Source organism: Dermacentor albipictus, chromosome 4, assembly GCF_038994185.2.
Source record: "Dermacentor albipictus isolate Rhodes 1998 colony chromosome 4, USDA_Dalb.pri_finalv2, whole genome shotgun sequence".
In the NCBI taxonomy this organism is placed as follows: domain Eukaryota; kingdom Metazoa; phylum Arthropoda; class Arachnida; order Ixodida; family Ixodidae; genus Dermacentor; species Dermacentor albipictus.
Window position 1 is genome coordinate 91344049 of NC_091824.1, and position 19362 is coordinate 91363410.

Below are 19362 nucleotides of genomic sequence, written 5' to 3' on the forward strand. Positions count from 1 at the left end.
AAAGGTGGCGCTGCTTTCCACCACCACGACCACCACCGCGGGTCCCAATTAACTTTCGATAAGTGTGTCTCGGTCTCGGAGCCTGCAGGGTGCGCAGGACGGAATGAAGACAAAACATTAACAGTCCCAGACTTGGGTAAATAAACGCAAAGGGAAGATTCCCCACAAAAGCCCGAACGCCGTTCCCTGCCCAGCAATAACAAAAACAACTTGTTCGCCTTTGGCAGGGGTTAGGGTGGCTGGGCGGGCGAGTGTTATTGCACGACCCTTTATGTCACGTGTCCTGATACGCAGAAATTCGGGAGTGACGATGGGGAGGATAGGGGAGCACGTGGCCGGTGTGCCCCCATTCCCTTACCCGGCTGCGCCCCCAATATGTCTCCTTGCCAAACAACATTTTACATATTTGTGCTGAAAAATGGCTGACGTTGCTATAACGCACGCTGCGGCAACTAAGCTTTATTTGACAGGCGGCCTTCTTCATTTCGCTATGGCAGGAGCTGCTGGTAACTCACTGGACTGTTTCTTCAAATTGGCTCGCTGGATAAAATCGTGATCGAAGGGTTATTACACGAAAATAGGAGGCAAATATCATAAACAAGCAAATTTAAAGTGAAAGGAGCGAGGACTACACTGCTCAGAAAATGCTCCCCCGCCCGTGTTGTTCCTGTCACGCGTGGTGTCCGCTACAGTGGACATAAAAAAGAAACGTGTTCTGCAGAAAGAACTTGGCTTCACACAGCCACAAGATTGACAGGTCCTGATTCCGAAGGCTTGTTTTATCCCGCGTATACAATTATATGTACTAAACTGCAATGTCAAAAGAGTCACAAAGTAAAAGGGGCGAAACGCGTGTGAATTGCTCAGCGGAACAACATGACATTTTTGAAGCCGGGTGGTTCGTGGCCCCTTCAAGGGCAGCTATAGAAAACTTCTGTTGTTCCCTGAAGTTGACACTATATGCACAAGAGCTTCTCGCAAGCACTAAACTTCCGCCAAAAATCACCGAAATTTGTCCACTGTAGTGGACAGCATGCAACAAAGGGTTAACAGACGCCCAGGGCGTAAAAGAAGATGCCAAATGTTTCGGGAATACAGATGCGGAAAAAGTTCAGCTCCGCGGCTGCAGCAGAAAATACAAGCGCGTTCGTGTTGCTTTACGGCGTTGTTTGAACGGGCACGGCTGCATTTGTGCAAGGCGAACGATCTTATACTGTGGTTTTCAGACAGTGTATACTATAGTTCGTGCGAGTCTATATTTGTTACGTTGGAGTGGTGCTGGCCTGCGAGACAGCGCACACTACAAAAAAAAAATGCACTAGAAAACAGCTGCGCGTAAGCGTTCAACGGCAACAGCTATGAGTCTAGGCAAATATTGTGATGACCTTAGGTCATTGCGGCTCATCGCTAAGTGTCCACGCAGCGACGCGCCCGGACATTTAACATCCACATCCGACGCTCCACGTTCGCAATATCCGGCTTCTCGGAAACACATCGCCCTGCCCGCTTTACGCAACAATCGAGGTCCGTGGGCCAAGCCGGAGATACATTTGCGCCATCTGTGCGACTCTGCTGCTTCTGTCCCTCGCTGCCGTCCGAAAACCAACAAACAAGCGGATGAAGAGCCGGGTGACCTTGAACTAACAACTGCCACTTATACAGTATCTCACCGACAAGAAAATCAATAGGAGAGAGCTCCTCCACCATCCGCAACTGACCGCGCCGAGTGAACAGAAGGGTTATTAGGGCAGAATACGCGAGCCCTCCTCCTTTCTTTGGCGCACGGAGCCAGCTGTCGTTACTGATTGAGCGACAAGTGCTCTAGTCTTCACTATACTACTATAGTTGTAGGTGAAACGCAGTGCCTGCCGCTTGCCCAATACCAGCACCGCCTGCAGTGTTGGTTCTCTCGACCTTTATCCTCTACGAAGGACACAGCGCACTGAAAACGTTAGCCCCGCCTCCTCAAGGCGCGTTAAACTAACAGCGGGTTTTCTGGCTCCCTTCCACTCGACCGCGCCGATATATAAACCCTCGGCAAAATGTTTATCTCCGGAAGAGAAAGGTCCGCTTCACCGAAACTCCCAAGGACAAACAAACTCGCGAGCGGGCAGACGAAACAAGCTACGTGTAGCAGAAGGCGCGCCGAGGCGCCGGCGCCAGTCCGGAAACAATGACAAACTGCAATGCCGATACATCGACGACGGCAGAAGAGCAATTGGGCAGTAATTGCCCGCACTACCATACCCGCACTGCGGCGCAGGCCGTTTATTTGTTCCCGATCGGTGCGCCGTCTTTCTTGGGGAAGGCTACATATACCTTCAACAACCGCGCCAAGGAGAATGGGGAGGAAGAGAGCCCAGTTCCCTCTTTTTTTTTCCTTGACAAAATATTTTCACTTCTTTCGCCACAAGCAATAACGGGGCTACTAGTTACAAATTCGTTTGCTTTGACTGCTCGCCACCGGAGCTGCTAAAGCAATACGCTATAGCAGTCAAAGGCTGAGCGTAGGTCAGAAAAGAACTCAGGCTGGCTTCCCTCACCGAACGTCTCAAACGCAACCTTTCTAAAGGAACACTAAAGAAAGGGACACTAAGTCAGTTTAAAGTGATGGCATATTCTTTCAAAACCATTTTTGTTAATTTTGCAGAAAGAGGTAGATTAATACGCAAGAATAAACAAAGGGCAAACTTCCTTTCAAAAAAGTTCGCCGACGATTATGATACTCCCGAATGCGAAATTTGAGCGCAGCTCTATACGTGTTTTCATTTCGCGATATATTGGCTGGCGCTGACAATAATCTGTCTCGTGCGGCACACTGCAAACGGAGCTAAAGGTGACGCGGCTGCCTCGCTAATCGGGAGATCGCGAGAGGCAGCGCGTGGGTGTCGCGCGGGCGCGATTCACAGCAGCCCCTTGCAGACATACACCCGCTCATGCAGCGCTTTGTTTCCATATGTGGTATCGATCAACGCGCTCGCCGCATGCCATCGGTGAACAGACGACGGCGCGCTACTCTGGCGCCATCTCGTAACGGTCATCGCCGCAGAGCCCGTCTTGCGCGGCACTAAGCTTTTCTTCTGGCGCGTTCACCATACCCTCCTCCTCCGCTTTCCTCCTCGCTATCGCCGCCCATCTCTCGCTGCGCTCCGCGTTCGCTCTTTCATCCTTCGCTGTGTTAGTTCGCTCGGCTACGCCGAGGGCCGACGCTGACGTGAAACGCAGGTACGGGAGCCTAAGAACTGCGCTCTAAAACGTTCTCGCTTCGATATCCCATGCGCGGGTATACGTCAGGGTGGCGTCACGGATTTCAGGGTATATATTTTCGTACTCGGGCTGTCGTAGCACATTAAACGTCCTCGAAGCTTCGCAAGTTCTCTTTGGAACCTTTTAAATACCTCTAAGTCTTTCCTTATCGATCAATAACAAAATTAACTAGGCCTGAGTTGGCGCCGTCTGCTTCCATGACGTCAATGTCAGCTATATAGCGGAAACTTCAAGGCGACGTCCCCGCTCGTCCGTCGTGTTTTATGTCTTTTCTGACCTACCAAGCTATAATATAAGTCAGAGTGGCGTTTACTGGTATTAGTAGGGTAAGTCCTTTTTATTATACCCCATCTTATGTATTTCTTTAGGGTTCCTTCAAGCAAGACCTTTAGCGTTGCATCGACTTTCCAAGCCTAAAAGGAGTGGGGAAAAATACGCAGTTAAGAAACTAGAGTTTTGACTTAAGCTTGTGACTAAAAGGGTTTGTAATAGCAAGTCTCACTTGCACACCGTGCTGGTAACGTATAGGTGCTCCTGCTCATCAACTGCCGCTTGAGGTGCATGTTGTCAGCGGCTTAGCTAGATTTTTTTTTTTTTTGAAGGGGAGGGAGTGGGAGGGTGCACGCACTCGACCGGGAGCAGGGAGGAGAATCTTGGCCAACGCCTCCTAGATGGCGCAAGGCCGGTGCACTTCGATGCATGACGTCGCGCCACTTCGCCCGACTGTGACCGAATCTAATGGGGATTATCCTGAGTAAGCCGCGATGATCGTGACGTCTCCGCTCTCGTCAAGCGGGGCTTGGCAATAAAAATTTCGGTCCAAGTAGCACGACGTTATAAAGCAGAGTCCATCTCTCTGCTATCTAGGAGGCGCTGGCTAGGCAGACGTCATATACTAAGTCATATACGAGCGAACGTTCGTTCGCCGTAACTTCCCTGCAGCTAGACAGTTACTGAGGCCAGCAGCCATTGCCGTCCTTCCTATTCCTTGTATACATGTATATAGCTGAATACACAGCCACTCAGAGTCACTACTACTACAGTCCCAAATATTAGCCGCCAGCCAGCGAACCGTTTTTCGGACAGATCGCCAACTGGGGTGTTTCGAAACGAAAATGATACTCTTCTTGACAATGGGGCAAGAATCTAGCGGGAACGGAAAACTGAACGAGGAGGGTCAGATAAGGGGGGCAGTGAGAAGAGGTCGCGTGGTGCCCAGCGGCGGTGCAGCATTGCGCGAAGACCGTAATGCCGCTGCGGTGGGCTATAGAAGAGGGTCGGTGAAAAATGAAGCGGAGAAGGGGAACGGTTCGAGAGCGTCGCCGAGGCACGCGCGTCGCCGGAAGGAACTTGCGGCCCCCCTTGCGTCTGTATCTGATCGGGTTAATAAGGCAGGACACGGCTCCGATCGAAGCCACTTGGCCGACGGCCCGGGGACGGGCTCCCCCTTCCGGCCGCGGTCATTACGAAAAGCACGCAGAGCGCGGTTGCACCATCGCGCAGGTGAGCGCGCGCTGCTGCGACCGAAGGAAACTGCTGCAGCAAAAGGTTGCATGCAGAGCGCGCGGTTTGCAGCGGTCACACACACACGCGTACGAACGTACGTACGTACGTACGTACGAACGAACGAACGCGGCTATACGTCGCTTCACGTTTGTTTCGCCGCCACTTTATCCGGCCACCCTTTCTGCTGTGCCAGCTAAACAATAGGCCCACTTACTTTCTAGCTGTCGCGGGAGCAAAGGCCAGAAGAAATTGGGCGGCGAAGTAGATACGTCTGGGCCCCAGGTAACAAGACACAGAAAGGTGGAAGCGAAAGAAGGCCGAAAGCACGGCGCCACGGTGAATAACGGTATAATGAAGCGCGCGACCTATACCGAAAATTGGGACTCGCTATCGTATACGGAGGGGACACGCTCGGCCACCGGCACAGCGCACGTCCTTAAATTCCGTTTGCTTTCGAAACAACTTTGAACGGCAGGAAGAACGACGGGGCGGGGCGCACTTAACAAGGGCGCGATGTGCACCACAGACACTGCACCCGACTATAGTTGTAAGAGGCCTAGCGTAACGTTCCACCAGTGCGGCTGCTCGATTGGAAAAGGCGATGAACGAGTGTAACAGGCACGAAACAACGTTCAGTGCAGTAAATCATTATTCACGCGCACGTTGGCGTAAAACATCCTACGTGAAAGAGCTTTGGAACCTGTTGGGGGTATACTGGCGATCAGTGAGGTCAGGTGGCATTTCCACGTGGCCGCACTAAGCCAAATATGATGAAGAGGACAGCATGCAGCTAGATGAAAGAATGACACTAACTTGAAACTTTTGATCAACTTCACTTTCTGCTATCCTTGCACTGGTTATAACAATACACGTATACAATGAAGTCATGTCGTGTCATCAATGAAGTCAAGCTAGTCAACGTGTACTGTAGTTCACAGCTTGTAACTACCCCCCCCCCTTTTTTTTTCCAATTCTGTGCCAAATTCAAAGTAGTTACTAAGTACAGTTAAACAAGGTAAGCTGCCATGAGTGACAGCGCAATGGCAGGATCGCCATGTGGCCTCACACAGCTGTCCTCGCACCATTACGAGCATGAGAGCGATATGAAAAGTTCAAATTATTAAATTGCGCCACACTTATTACGGTGTCTATTTAAGCAGATACTGATGGCCGCTACCTACTGTCAAATTGGCCCGCCACGCTAAATAAAGAGCGCATTATAATCGCCGCTGGCAACTCAACGTTATCACGATTTCCTGGATCTATAGCGAATGCAATGTTGCGCGTGATTATCTAGTAATACTCCATTTCCGATCCCCTTTTGTAGCAGTTAATCAAAGTACCAAGGCGCCAAAATTCACATGCGAGGCAAATTATTTATGCGTAGTCGGATATCCACATAATAGGAAGATACCTCGGGAACAGCTAAGAATGGCTGCGTAACCACTAGCGGTACTCATAGAATTTTGATCAAGTGTGCCCTGCGAATATAATATAAGTGATGAAGATTCTTTTTTTTTCCCTACTGCTCAGTGATGTTCACGCCACCTCGTTCATGCTTTGTGGTATCAGAAATAATGTTTAATGATCTACACATCGCGTCCATACAAATCGTGTGTGTGTACGTGTGCGTGTGTGCGTATATATGTGTGTGTGTGTGTGTGTGTGTGTGTGGGCGGGGGGGGGGGGGGTGATGCACAATGTGGCCAAAAATTGAAATCATTGCGACGAAGGGAGGGCGCGCACGTGCGGTCCCTGATCTCATCACTGCGCAATGACTACAACGCAAGGCCAAATGCTTCTTTGAATCCTTAAAAAAAATGCATATCACATTTACCAATGCGCTGCAACGACGGAACGAACAGTCTCTAAACGATATGCCCGCAGTACGCGCACATTAAACACGTAATAGCTATACGACGACGTGACGCACCACCCACGCTGTGCGTGGTTCAGCCAATGTCCGCCAGGCGGCGACTAAGTTCGATCGCGGGGCCAATGCGTACCGCCGTCCGCGTCTCCGGTAATGCGGTACTCCGTGAAGGGTAAAATGGTGTACGCATGAAATAGACTCTCTATTGCCATTTGCACTAAACTGCTTCACGCGTGGATAAATTAACCCGTGGGAAAACGAGCGGTGGTAAAAAATAAAGCTTCGGTCGTGCAAGCGAAGCCATGTGCAGTCTGCGTTCAAAGTTTACGGACTGCTGTATCTAAGAAAGTGCTTAATATTTTCGCAGCTCGGGTAAGCAGCCTGGTATTCGGATTTACAGCTTGTACTAGTACATTCGGACAACCTAATGCTGTACTCTTTCACTGGCTACGACCAGGAACTGCCGAGAAGTAGCGCTTTTTCAGGTACCGGGGTCCGTATTGACGTCGACTGCACACGAATGCGCCAAAGCGCCAGAAATAAAGGCTTCGCCAGCGGCGTTTCTCGAGGAAAAGGAAAGACTCGCAGCGACGAACGAGAAACACGGACTGCCTCTCGACAATGGACGAGCCCTCGAATGGCGACCACAGTATTACACGTATACGTATACTACTAAGTCTAGGGCACCAATTAGTCGTGTCCCAGTTCGCAGGACAGAGAGCCCCCGTTCTCGCTTCCGCGTGAGGCACGCCGGAGAAGCGAAGTGCGGAACAAAGCGGGCGAGAGATCAGGGGCCAGATCCCCGTTTCGCAGGCAAGAACTCTCTCGGAGCCGAACTGCGTCGTTAGCTCTGTTCCTATACGGCCTTCGTCAGCGTATTCGGCAGATTCCGAGTGGCGCGGCCGCAAGAACACTGCGTTCGATATCCGCTCTCCGTCACGAAGGTCAGCTGTACCATTATTCCACGTAAGAATGAAACGCTGTTTCATCTGCAGTGAACTTGGTCGCTGGGGTACTCTTTCATTTGTATTTCTTTCGCGCGAAAATGTCGCTAAACCAACGTCCACGATCCAGTGCGATCTGCCAAATATAATTTTGCAACTCAGCAAAATATCTAGTCGAAGAAAAACGGCGTTCTAATTCTTCTAAAGGACGTTTTCGCTGCTAAACAAGCATCAAAATCCGCTAAATGTGGTGGAAAATCCACGAAATTGACATGGCTGCCTGGCCTCGGTATGCGTGAACTGCCAATTGCGCAAACCAGGGAGCCGGCGCCTCGTGCTGTCTCGTGTGCCGTCACAATTCGTCGCCGCCTGATCGTACGAACGATTGTAATAAAGGTAAGTTAAACGTATGCTCTTCGTCAAAAAAAGCGCCACTAAACATAGGCGCACCAAACACACAGTTATATTGCCTCACCTGACTGCCACTTGTATCAGTACGCTCACCCTCTTAGCAAACTTGGCCCAATTTATAGAGCCTCTTCGCAGAGCAGTTTGCTCGATAGGAAACGAGATGGCGCTTTTTGGCGACCCGCCACACGTTGCCTCAGCGAAAGCGCAAGAATACGAAACCATTACCGCTTCTGCCCTGCTGTGCGATCAGCTGTCGGAAATACAAATGTGTTTTCGCTAACGCACTGTGCTCCAGTCATACTTCAAAACGTGAAACAGTCGAGGGAAGACATGTGCAGTGGTTGGCTGCATAAATAGTGACTGGCATCTTAGGAAATGGGATGACTCTGTGTGGCCAAGTTCACGCGTATACCGCTGCTAAATAAGGGCTGCCTGTGGCTATGCGCAGCTTTCTTCGAGGATTAAAAAAAAAAAAAAAACTTATCTGCCAGCGTTGTATCGCTAACCAACAAAGAAAGGACTTAAGCCCGGGAATACCGGCAAAAGTGAGTATACTGCTTGTTACCCAGCGACAAACGGAGTAGCGCAGCTTCCCGGCATAGTAAGTTTCTCGTACTTTGTCTACACACTCAACTCCCACGCAAACACTGTACAACACGGATGAAATTTAGGCAGCTGAGGCAAGCAATGGACGCGTCACCTCGTGATCAAACGTGGCGGCGCCGACGGCATCGCTATTAAGAGGGCATATACATATACGCGCCTGCAGAAGAGTGGTTCTTAACCGATTGTTGCAGTACTGTAGTGATAACATACGTGTTCTCATCCAAGCCTTCCCTATCTACAGCTAGGCGGGAAGTGGTTGTACCACTTGCAACATACGTGGTACTTTCACTCCTTAGTAAGCATTCAATATTGCTGCCAGAGAGGCAACATTATGCATTCACCGTTGGCTTCGTGAGAAAGTAAACTCATGTGAGTTAACGTCCCGAATAACAATTCACTGACTACGAGAGGAGTCGAAGTGAGGGCCCCAAGGATAATTTTAAACCGCCTGAGGTTCTTTAACAGGCACTTAATGAAGCCCGGTACACGCCGTGGGAAACAAATGGGTTAACTTTAGCACAACGTACTGCGCAATGAGACCAACAACAGCAGCAAGAACGGAGTACAAGGAGTTGTTGCGATTCTCGTACATATTAGGCCACACTGAAATTGCCTAATTTGAGCTTAATCGTTTCTACTCCGGGCGTCACACAGACCCTTCGCACGGAGACTGTTCCCTAACTGCTTCATCATTATGAGGGGATTACCTTTTTCAGGCTTCCAAAGAGGTCCTGAATTAACTGTCAACAGCTTTTCGAGTTTGAATGCTTTCGCAAGCGTCGGCTTCGCCACAAGCACACGCTGACACCCGAGACCCCGACCGACCGACCCACTTTATTGCCTCGGCGAGCCAGTCCCATAATAAAGAAATCACACTGGCACGCGGCAGGCCAGAAAAGGTAACGTGGATTCGCCGCACTTCATCGGCCTACACCGTCCATTTTGCCATACAAAGGTATGCTCAAGATTGATCGTGATTCCAGAAATGTATGCTGACCACTCTATGTTAAAGGGCCCCTCACCAGGCCTGGCTGTATTGAGCTGACAAGCGCAGATCATAAATTGCGGGATAACAATCAGGTCTGCAAAGTATTACATCGCTACACGCCGCAGAAAGATCTGGATTTTCAATCTGAATGCCGTTTCTCTCTTCACTCGCGGCCGCCGCGCTCCAAGCCGGACGGTGACGTAATCGTGCTCTTGCGCCTACGTAATCATGCCCGCAGTGTGACGTCCTCGTGGTGACACGTGACTTCAAGAATTATTCAAGACATCTGTTATCTGTGCGATCTGTTGCATGAATTGACGAATTTAAGCTTAAAGAAACAATAAAACACACAAACGGAATGTCTGTGTATTTTTGTTTTAGTTCGCACCGAAGCAAGAGAGATGTACTTCCGCTTCGTCTGCATGTTCCCACAGTCGTGCGGTCACGTGCGCAGGTACCGAAACTATGCGATTTTCTGCCGTGTTTCAGCGCGTGATCACGTTCTGCGATCCGCTTGTTCTGCTTCAGTATTCGTGTAGCACTGAATTATACCGCTAGTTATGTTTCCTTGTGCACAGCGCGCAAAATCGTGCGCTGCGCGAACGAGTCAACTAAAGCCCCTTAACCTTCGTAAAGTAGCGCCACGCTTTGAAGAATGCTGCCTCCTCCACACGCGCTCTGGCCAAGGCCATCGCCGTGTCGCTATTGGCCTAATAGCATCACGTGCGCCTTCGCGCCGTGCTTCAGCGCCATTTTCGCTCGAGAAGCGTCTACGGAGTGGAGAGGAGCGCATGTTGGCGCCATTGCTGCGCCATTGCGCCAAGGGAGCGTGAAAGAGCAGAAACCAGAAGGAGTGAAGGCGGAGGAGAAAAGTGTCGCTACTTTACGAAGTTTAAGGGGCTTTAAAGACAACAGCTCGCGCGGGACACTATCGGCGAAAGTGCGAAGCGCCGAAAAAAAAAAAAGCGAGGAGGAGAAGAAAGTGAAGGCGGGGCCCATGACGTATGTGTAACGCGATCCTGGAGGTCTGGCATGGGAGAACGCAGGGAAGGAATTTTGCTTGCGAAGGCTAGACAGGGCGAGTGGAGAGGGAGTCTCGCTATGCAGTGGAGCCCGCCTGCTGAAATCATGGGTTCGCGGCACTGAAATATTTCTATCTCAGCTATTAATGAGCCGACCTGAAAAATTTCGGCGGCAGAACGCTCCCTAGAGGACACGTAACAACTTCCAGCGTATAACCAAAATTTGTTATGGGGTCTGGTGAGGGGCCCTTTAAAACTTCTTGACGTCCATTTACTGTGCATGACCTCATGCCCGATAATGGGTCTTTTTTTCGACGTGTTACCTCGGATTTCGCTGCTGGCAGATAGAAAATTGGCTGAGGTTCGCGGTCGCCGGTAATTGTCTCGGCGTTGAATTATTAGCAGAAAAACATGATACAACGAAACACGTCAATCAAAATTAATTAGGCCTATTTCCTTATTAAGGCGCAGGGCCGCGATTTTCTAACGATGCCCTTTTCCGATGCTAATGCCTTTCAGCGCTTTTCACATTCGTGATTGGTCAGGCGACGCTCCGCCAAGGACGGAGCGTCGAACGTGAGAACGCGAAATGCGTCAGAAGGCAATAGACAGTTTTAGTTGCAGGTACGCAGAGACTTCACGCACGCAAACGTGGAAGCTCTACGTACCACACGCGCACTGCACCTGAAACGCTTTTAGCTACACGTAAGCGAGGCACGCTAAAAGCGACCATGTATCGCCATCTATCGCCAGGTATAAGCAGTGCTGTAGCCATTGACATCCACGACAGATCAAAGCCGTCCGGAGTTGGATTGGCGCGCAAAACACGTAAAATTGTGTTCTTGGGCCGATCGGAGCTTCGCAATGCCTAGAAGTGCTATACCGCATGTTGTCCTCGAAAGGGTTGCACTCTCTTACGTCTCGCAACAAATCCAAATCGTTTTTAGAAAAACGAAGGCGCGGCGCTACCTTGTAGGCGTGTTTGGCTGCCATCTTGCAATGATGCTCTCGCTTGTTCGACATCTCGCGAGACCACCGCGCGGAGCTCGCTACGTGCGCAAGGAACGCCCGCAAACTTTTGAGTCTCACGTACGTCCGCGAGACTCACGCAAACCCTTTGCGTTCTGCGCAGGCGCACTGCTTAAAGTAAGAGCTCTACGTGCCCAAAGCCATAACGTACGTGAAACTAAAACTGTATTATAACATCGGAAAACTTAAAAAGCACCGCTACAAGATACTGGCCAGGTGGTCCTTTTGTGACCCGGCCGTTTGTGGTCAGTTCTTGCCATGGCCTTTCGATCGACTAGAGACCCGTGTACGTGCACCGCCGGCAAGCCCCTGACCCCACGTATGTTCCGAGGCTGGCAGCGATCCTCCCACAGAACTATTAAAGATGGGCTTGCCTGCCATGTCCTGCTAATCCTTCCGTGATCCTTCCATCCAACCGGCGTCGTGGCACGCGTGGATTAGCGGCGGCCGACGGAGGAGCATTTCATGTGGTCTTCGCTATTGACTGGCTGGCGGAACACAAAAGAACTCGTTCGACTCCCATGTGGTGCAACGAAAAGCCGCAAACCCATCAAGCCAGAAGACGCGCAGGGCAGCGCGACGGACGTATACAGATAAGGAAGCCGGAGATGGGGGGGACTCACCGGTCATGGACTCCCTCTTGGCCTTGGCCGTGGCCTTGGCCCCCGCGGCGGCGGTGGAGGCGGGCTCCCCGGCCACGTGCGCGTCGACGGCCAACTCATGGGCGCCGCTGGCCGGCAGCAGGGAACAGGCGCCCAGCTGCTCGCTCAGCGTCTCCACCTTCTCCTTCACTGCACACAACAAAAAGACACGACGATGAGCCACGTTGAGCAACACGCGCAGATCGCCAGTGCTGCTGAGGCGGCAAACGAATTAAGGGCATGCAGGAACTGCGCGAAGGTCGGCACTGGAGGGACGGAGCACAGACGCCCGCGTCTTGTCCGGCAGGAAATCTGCACGAATCGGTATTCTCGGCGGGTCATACTAATAACAGACGTTGTAAAATTCCGCCACATTGTTAGCACTGACTGAGGTACAGGACTGCCACTTCCGGCTGCCCTGAATTATTCGGAACGCCAACATCGCGGAATCTGACGACGTCCGGGTAAAACACTCGGGTCGATCGCTTTCGGGGAATAGCACATCACCTTTGCGAGATTTCGCGTCACTCGGCAGCGGAGAAGTCGCTTGCGCCGAGTCACGCGGAATTTCGCGGAAGTGATATAGTGTTCCAAAAAAGCGATCTACCGAGAACACGGCTCCAGTCGTCAATATAAAGACGGCTACAACACATAGCATACGTCTGAAACTCCGAAAGTACAGTTGAAGAAGGCCAGAACCGTTAAGGTTATGCATGCTACTAATGATAAGAGGCGCGAGAACGACAATACAGACTGCGTGCACGTACGGCGTCATTTTAAGGGCAGGCATGTCACTGACAGCTACGAAAAGCATATCGACTTAAAATTTGCATGGAAGCCTGGAAAATGATCTGCCATCAACTGACGACTGCATTTGGCGTCATCGGGGCCAACTGTCACTCCATGACGTGCGAAGTACGCGAGTGTGAATCATTGGACAGCAGCTCGTTACTATAAAAAATACCAAACACGAGCAGCGGGCGGGCACGAGCACGTACTGCATTAATTTTAGCTGCCAGTAATTAAACCGCACGTGTTGCTCATATACAGGCTGTTCCAGCTAATTTGAGCCAGAGTTTAGAAGTATACAAATGCCACGTAGTTGTACAGAACAATGGTTGTGTTGTTTGCCGTCGCTTGGAGATACTCAAACTATATATTTTTTTTCATTCCGCCTAATTAGATAATTAGTGTTAGTTAATCAACTTCTAATAACTATAATAACTATATTACAGATGAAAAGTGTCAGTGAGAAAACTGTAGAGCGATATGAAACACTCCCGACACAGCTTTCTGGTGCTCAATATGTGCTACACAAGTTTTTCCGAGCGTGAAAGAAGTTCGCGAATGCACGCAAAGTGCCTCGAGCGGCCAGTCACACGGAAATTTGCATGCACAGACGGTCTCTAGTCGCTAGGGGGCTCCAACGCCATACGTCCCCCTAATCTAAAGCTATTGTCATGATGCGCGCGTCTGGGTGCCGTTTTTGCGTTTCGCCCAACGACGTTTCGTAGGATATTGGCCTGTGTTCCTCTGCAACTTATACACTGCCGCGAACAGCGGAAGATAAACGCATAGGCTGGTATTTTTCTCCCCAACTCTAGTATCTTTCAGCCAAGTGAAGAGCCCAGAGTACTGCGACAGTTAACTTATTCACAAGGCCAATGGCAGTGTGCGGCACTTTTTTTTTTTAACGGCGCATTAAGGACCGCATCAAGCGTTGATAAAAGAGGGGGAGGGGCGTTCACGCCAAAAGAGCCCGCGTTCCCTAGCTCCGCCTTAGGCATACGTACGCCACGACAGCTGAACAATAAGAACGCTTCCCCTCCCTTCCTCCTCTCCACACAGCACGCGATACGAAGGCACAAAACTGCCTCCATTATAGTGCCACACGACGTGACTGCGCGCACGGGCGCAGTTTAACACGATAAGCGGAAATAATTAAGCATCTGGGTTACAAGGACAGAATCGATAACGTCGCGTGGTGGTGCAGAGAGGAGGAAACGCGACGTGTGAATAATGCACCGCCCAGCCAGCCAGAGCGCAAATACTCTCTAGGAGTTTTTGGAGGGGTTGCCAGGTGTGTGTGTGTGTGTGTGTGTGTGTGTGTGTGTGTGTGTGTGTGTGTGTGTGTGTGTGTGTGTGTGTGTGTGTGTGTGAGAGAGAGAGAGAGAGAGAGAGCGTGTATACGACGTCAACGTTCTAATGCAAAACAACACAACGGGAGAAGGTAGCTTATCGAGTCGGACAAGAGGGCGGTGTCCCTGGAGTTGTAAGAAAATAAACAGGCGCGACTCCACCCGGCTTGCGCACTCTCGTTAGTCGTGAATATTTCATCGGATCGCGAAAAAAAAGCCCGACAGTATTACATCGCACTTCAATGCGTGCGCACGCGACTTTTGTCTACTGCAGTGCGGGGACGTCGAAAACACCTGCAGTTTCTTCGTGGTTTTTCGCTCAAATACCGTCGACATCGCTTCGCCTGTGTAACTAGGGCAAGCGATAAATTTGCCATGCGATATGCACCCGCTTTATAGGGCATGCAGGACAAAGCAAACATGCGAACCTGACCTACATCAGATTGGGGAGGGCGAGGGGCGGGGTTAAGGGAAAGGGGGGAGACAACGAAAAAGACGAAGTCATGGTGCAGATGGGTTCGTAAGTTGCGTGCAGTGAATGCAGCTGGAATTCAATGTGCAACATCACACGAGAACGTGTGTCCCAACAGAAAGCGGCTGTTGTATAACTGTTGTATAACTGCAGGCGCAATGCCGCAGAGGTACACGACATACAGCGGGAAGCTCATATGCCATTCGACTGCGGCGATCTCGTTTACGAACTACTGATAAACAACGGATTCGGGAGGTACGGTATGTGGGAGAGTTACACGACAAATGCTGGAGCAACTAAGCGGCTGTATTGTTTTCATTTTATGGTTGTTTCTTTTACGTCAGCGCAATGCAGGAAAACTTGTTTCGGCACAAGACAAAGAACATAAAAAAAGGAAAGGAACAGCGTTGGACTGATAGGGGTCATGGAAGCTCACGAACTTTCGACAGGAATTCGCCACAACATAACAAATGTGACGAGCTGCACACCCAATATCGCCTCTCCAGAAGATGCACACCGTAAAAAAGGAACCATTTCGTCAAAATGAATTTGCAAACACAGACAGAAAAAGAAGAACATCAGTAATTTTGTACCAGATGTGTAGCCATCGGAACCTTTTCAATATCTGGTAAAAGCAAGCCTGCGAGTCCACTGCGAATCTCAAATTTCAACATGCCTCCATTAGCAGGGCACAATGCCGACCCTATAGGAGGTCGGAACACGGGGATTTATGAATGACGTCTGAGGTTATGTGTTACAAAAACTCACGCAGGAACTCCTCTGGGAGTTGTGTAAGTATGCGTAAGCATTGTGCCTCCTGCTCATCTCCACGCAGCCTGGTGTTCTTATCAATGCCATGAAACTTGATCCGGTCAGTATAAACCCTTATCAACCCTCATTGGTCGTTATCAACCTTATAGAACATGATCCGACCTTTACCAACGCTTACCGGCCCTCATCAACCTGCATGTCCAGCGAATCTGTTGCAAAACCACCACTACATTTGCCGAGTGGGGTATGCAGTGCTTTATTGTTGGTTCGGATGCTTGTTTTGAGCTTTCTTTAAAATTAAAACGTATGCTATTCTGTGTGTTGTATGGATGATTTCAATGAATGTATGCACTGTTCGGTTCACTTTGCTGAGCGTTTGTAGCCTATGCCTTACGTGGGCATGAGCCATTACATTTTTTGCTTTCTTACAGGGGGTATGAGCCATTGCATTCGTCTTACGTGACGGACGGACAGGATTCTCATTGGCTAGGCATAGAAATGCCTACACATTTAAAACCAATGAATGACCGAGTGAGTTAAAGTATAAGGAAGCCATAGTAGTGAGCTACCGCCGCAATACAATGAACGTCGTGGCTGTTTTGTCTCCATTAGCGCAAGATGTCATCCCTGGCATACAGCCTTCCCGAATTTGTGCTGCGCGCGCGGTGTTGCGGAATGACCCAACCTGACCTACTGTGATTTCACTACAGGCGCACACCCATAGCAAGACCGCTATACGAGACAGCTTAGTGGCCAAGCCAAGCGCACGCAGGGAAACCTCGTCCGAATTGCAATAGCGACAGGACAGCCTTTGGTGCATTCGATACGGCCGCACTGTAATAGGTTGCAACCTATGACTGTCCGAAGGGAACTCACTTGTCATGTACAAGGCCAATAGCTACAGCCTAAGCAATCGACAAGTGGATGATTGGCTACGGACCCCAGAGAGGATGAACTATGAAGGAACTACCCTTACAGAGAATGACTGCGAACTCTAGAAAGTGAGAGAGAGGATGCCCATTGGTAGAGATTTACGTATAGAAAAATCCATGGCCCGGCTAAAGTGGACGTCGCGTCGGAGTGAATTTTTACCACCCGTGGTTTTCTTTACCCTTGACACACGTTGCCTCCCGTCATCACACGGATATTTCACCGTGGCGGCCGGTAGTCCAATCCGCGAGCTGGTGCAGCAAGCAAGCAGCGGAATGCCAACGCCCAGACCACGTGGCCCAGACCGAGCCACACAGAAGGCCGCAGCTTTCACAACTTACCTTGTCCTACCTACCGCAACGTAACTTCGCGTAAAAGTTCCCTAAATAGCTAGCTCGCGTCGGTTGCAGCACCCAGGGCTAATCGTGGCGATATAGTCAGAAAATGGCCGCCACAGGGCATAAATGTACAAACAGTACAAAAAAAAGGAAAGACAAACAAAACGTTGAGAGCGCCGAAGCTGAAACATATACTGTGTTCCTCGCGCTGCGTTTATTGTATTTTCTTTTCAACCAATGTATAGCTATAAATAAGAAGCATATGTATACGAGAAATAAACAAAACCGAGTTATAAGATCCTGCCTAACCCGACCTATGCGAGGCTCCGTTCTTTTTTTCTTCCTGCTTTCCCTCCACATCCACTGCCAGCCACCTCCTTTTCGCGACCTATTGTGGGGCCTCAACAACGCGAGCGAGTACACCCCCTTCCCCTCCACTTCTTATCCTACCAGGATGAATTGACGAGGCGGCAGCCGCGACGAGATCGGGGCCTTGAGGAATGGCTAATGAGGATCGACACACGCGAAGGAGAGAAGCAGGAAGAGCCCCGCAGGAAAAATAAGAAGGTCTCGCGGAGCCGCTCTGTCGATGCGAGCAGGAAAGGAGCGAGCGGCCCAAAATAAAACGCGTTCCGCCGCGTGTGCAACGCACGCGAAGGCCGAGAAAGCGCGGAGGCACACTACGCGCTTGTAAAAAAAAAATGAAGAAGATGAGTCAGAGAGAGGAGACTAAACCCACACGCAGACAACGGTCCCGGACGATAGAAAGTGTGGTAACGCTACGCTAAAACGCACTACTGCTCCGTAATAGAGCTATCTCACCAGGAACTCAAAAGGGTTCGGCGCCAAACGAGCTTTGATAATGAGCCGGACTTCAAATTGCACACTGCGCACATTTATCCCGGGTGGACGGAATAGTAGTACTTATGGCCTGGAGAATTTAGTATACTAACAGGGGCCAAACTGGCAAAGATTTTGGTTCGTGAGTGTCGGTTGCCATTGCCTGGCCGCGTCCACTTAATATGTCCGACAACACTGGTTGCGGAGCGAGCCTACGCGCGCGCTATCAGCCGCGCGCTGTAGAAAATGAAACAAAGGATGTGTCATCCCGGTAAGGACTACTATAGGTCCGCCGCGTGGCAGGAAAACGTTCGACAGCGAAGACAATCCCGCAGCTCGTAGAATGCCCAACCACCCTTATGTGGGCAGCTTGAAAGCATGCACTGCCTCCGAAATCCGGACAGCGCGTTGCGCCACACCAGAGATCTCGGAGGCACGCCCTACGTTTATGACTTGCACTTCGCTTGCTGGACGACAGCGCGATCCTGATGTTGAATATGATACAAACACTCGAAAATCGGCCATTCCGCGTTCCGATAAAGAAATACAAAAGAAGCAAGCACGGAAGAAGTACACAGAAGAATCAAGAAGTACACAACAGAATAAAAGCAGACATATTAAAGCACACGGACGAGAAAACGCTAAGCACTACACGTCGAGCTGATTAAAAACGTCGTCTCGATTTCGATAAAAGACACTCGACAGTGGGGCATTCCGCACTATCAGCAGGAAGTGCGTTCCACTCACTGTTCTAGGAAAGGAAGAATTCTTAAAAGCGTCGATTTTACAAGTATATTCTCTCGCTTCTTTCTTTTTTTGTATGATTTCCGCGCGTAATCCACCGAACAACAGGTTCGATATATAGGTTTTTTGGTTATTCCTACTTTATTATGGTACCGAAGATGAATGTACTTGAGTCGTTCGTGAAAGCGTCGTAAGTGTAATGGTTCTAACTTAGGTTTCTGTACGAGAGCAGTTGTTGAAGTGTGCCAAATGTATGAACTATATACGAATCTGGCTGACCTTTTAAAATATATTTTCGAGTTTGTCAATACTCTTCGTAGTACAAGGATCCCATACAACCGAAGCATATTCAAGTAGTGGCCTGATTGAAGTCTCGTAAGACGGAAGTTTCATCTCCCGAGTTGACTGCCGTATAGGGTTCTTCGCAAATGACGGAGTTTCTGCACAGTACTTTTTTTAATGTAACGCACATGCTCATGCACATGCGTCCCTGCCTCCATCGCCACCATAATCAACACTGACAACTTAAATAAAGCAGCGTGCGTACGATGTTGTATGCCCCTCCTCTCTGTAATGACTTCGGGCCTTGATAGTATAGAAATAAATAAATAAATATAAGCCGGCCCATATCAGAAGAGACGGACCTCGCCGTCGGCGCTGCAACGTTAGCGGGAGTCTCCCAACAAGTAGGATATTGAAAAGATGCGAAGGCACGATAGTTTGTTCCTTAAGATCGTGCAGTTTGCTAAATACGCTTTTTTTTTTCACTCTCAATAATGCAGAACAACAGAGCACTGAACGCCAGCAGCAAAAACAGTCGATGGCAAACGGTAACTGGATGC

General features: G+C 50.0%; 1 protein-coding gene across 5 annotated transcripts in view; it reads right to left on the reverse strand.

The window, feature by feature from the left end:
* Window positions 1–19362, reverse strand: part of Wdr37 (WD repeat domain 37) — a 184667-nt gene that overhangs the window by 26932 nt on the left and 138373 nt on the right. For 4 of the 5 annotated variants that reach the window (XM_065426244.1, XM_065426242.1, XM_070537238.1 and 1 more), the window contains one exon: window positions 12270–12437. In XM_065426244.1, the coding sequence (XP_065282316.1) occupies window positions 12270–12437 (168 nt within the window). Of the gene's footprint in view, window positions 1–12269; window positions 12438–12683; window positions 12760–19362 lie in introns of those variants that run through there. The other variant, XM_065426243.1, reaches the window with a different exon arrangement.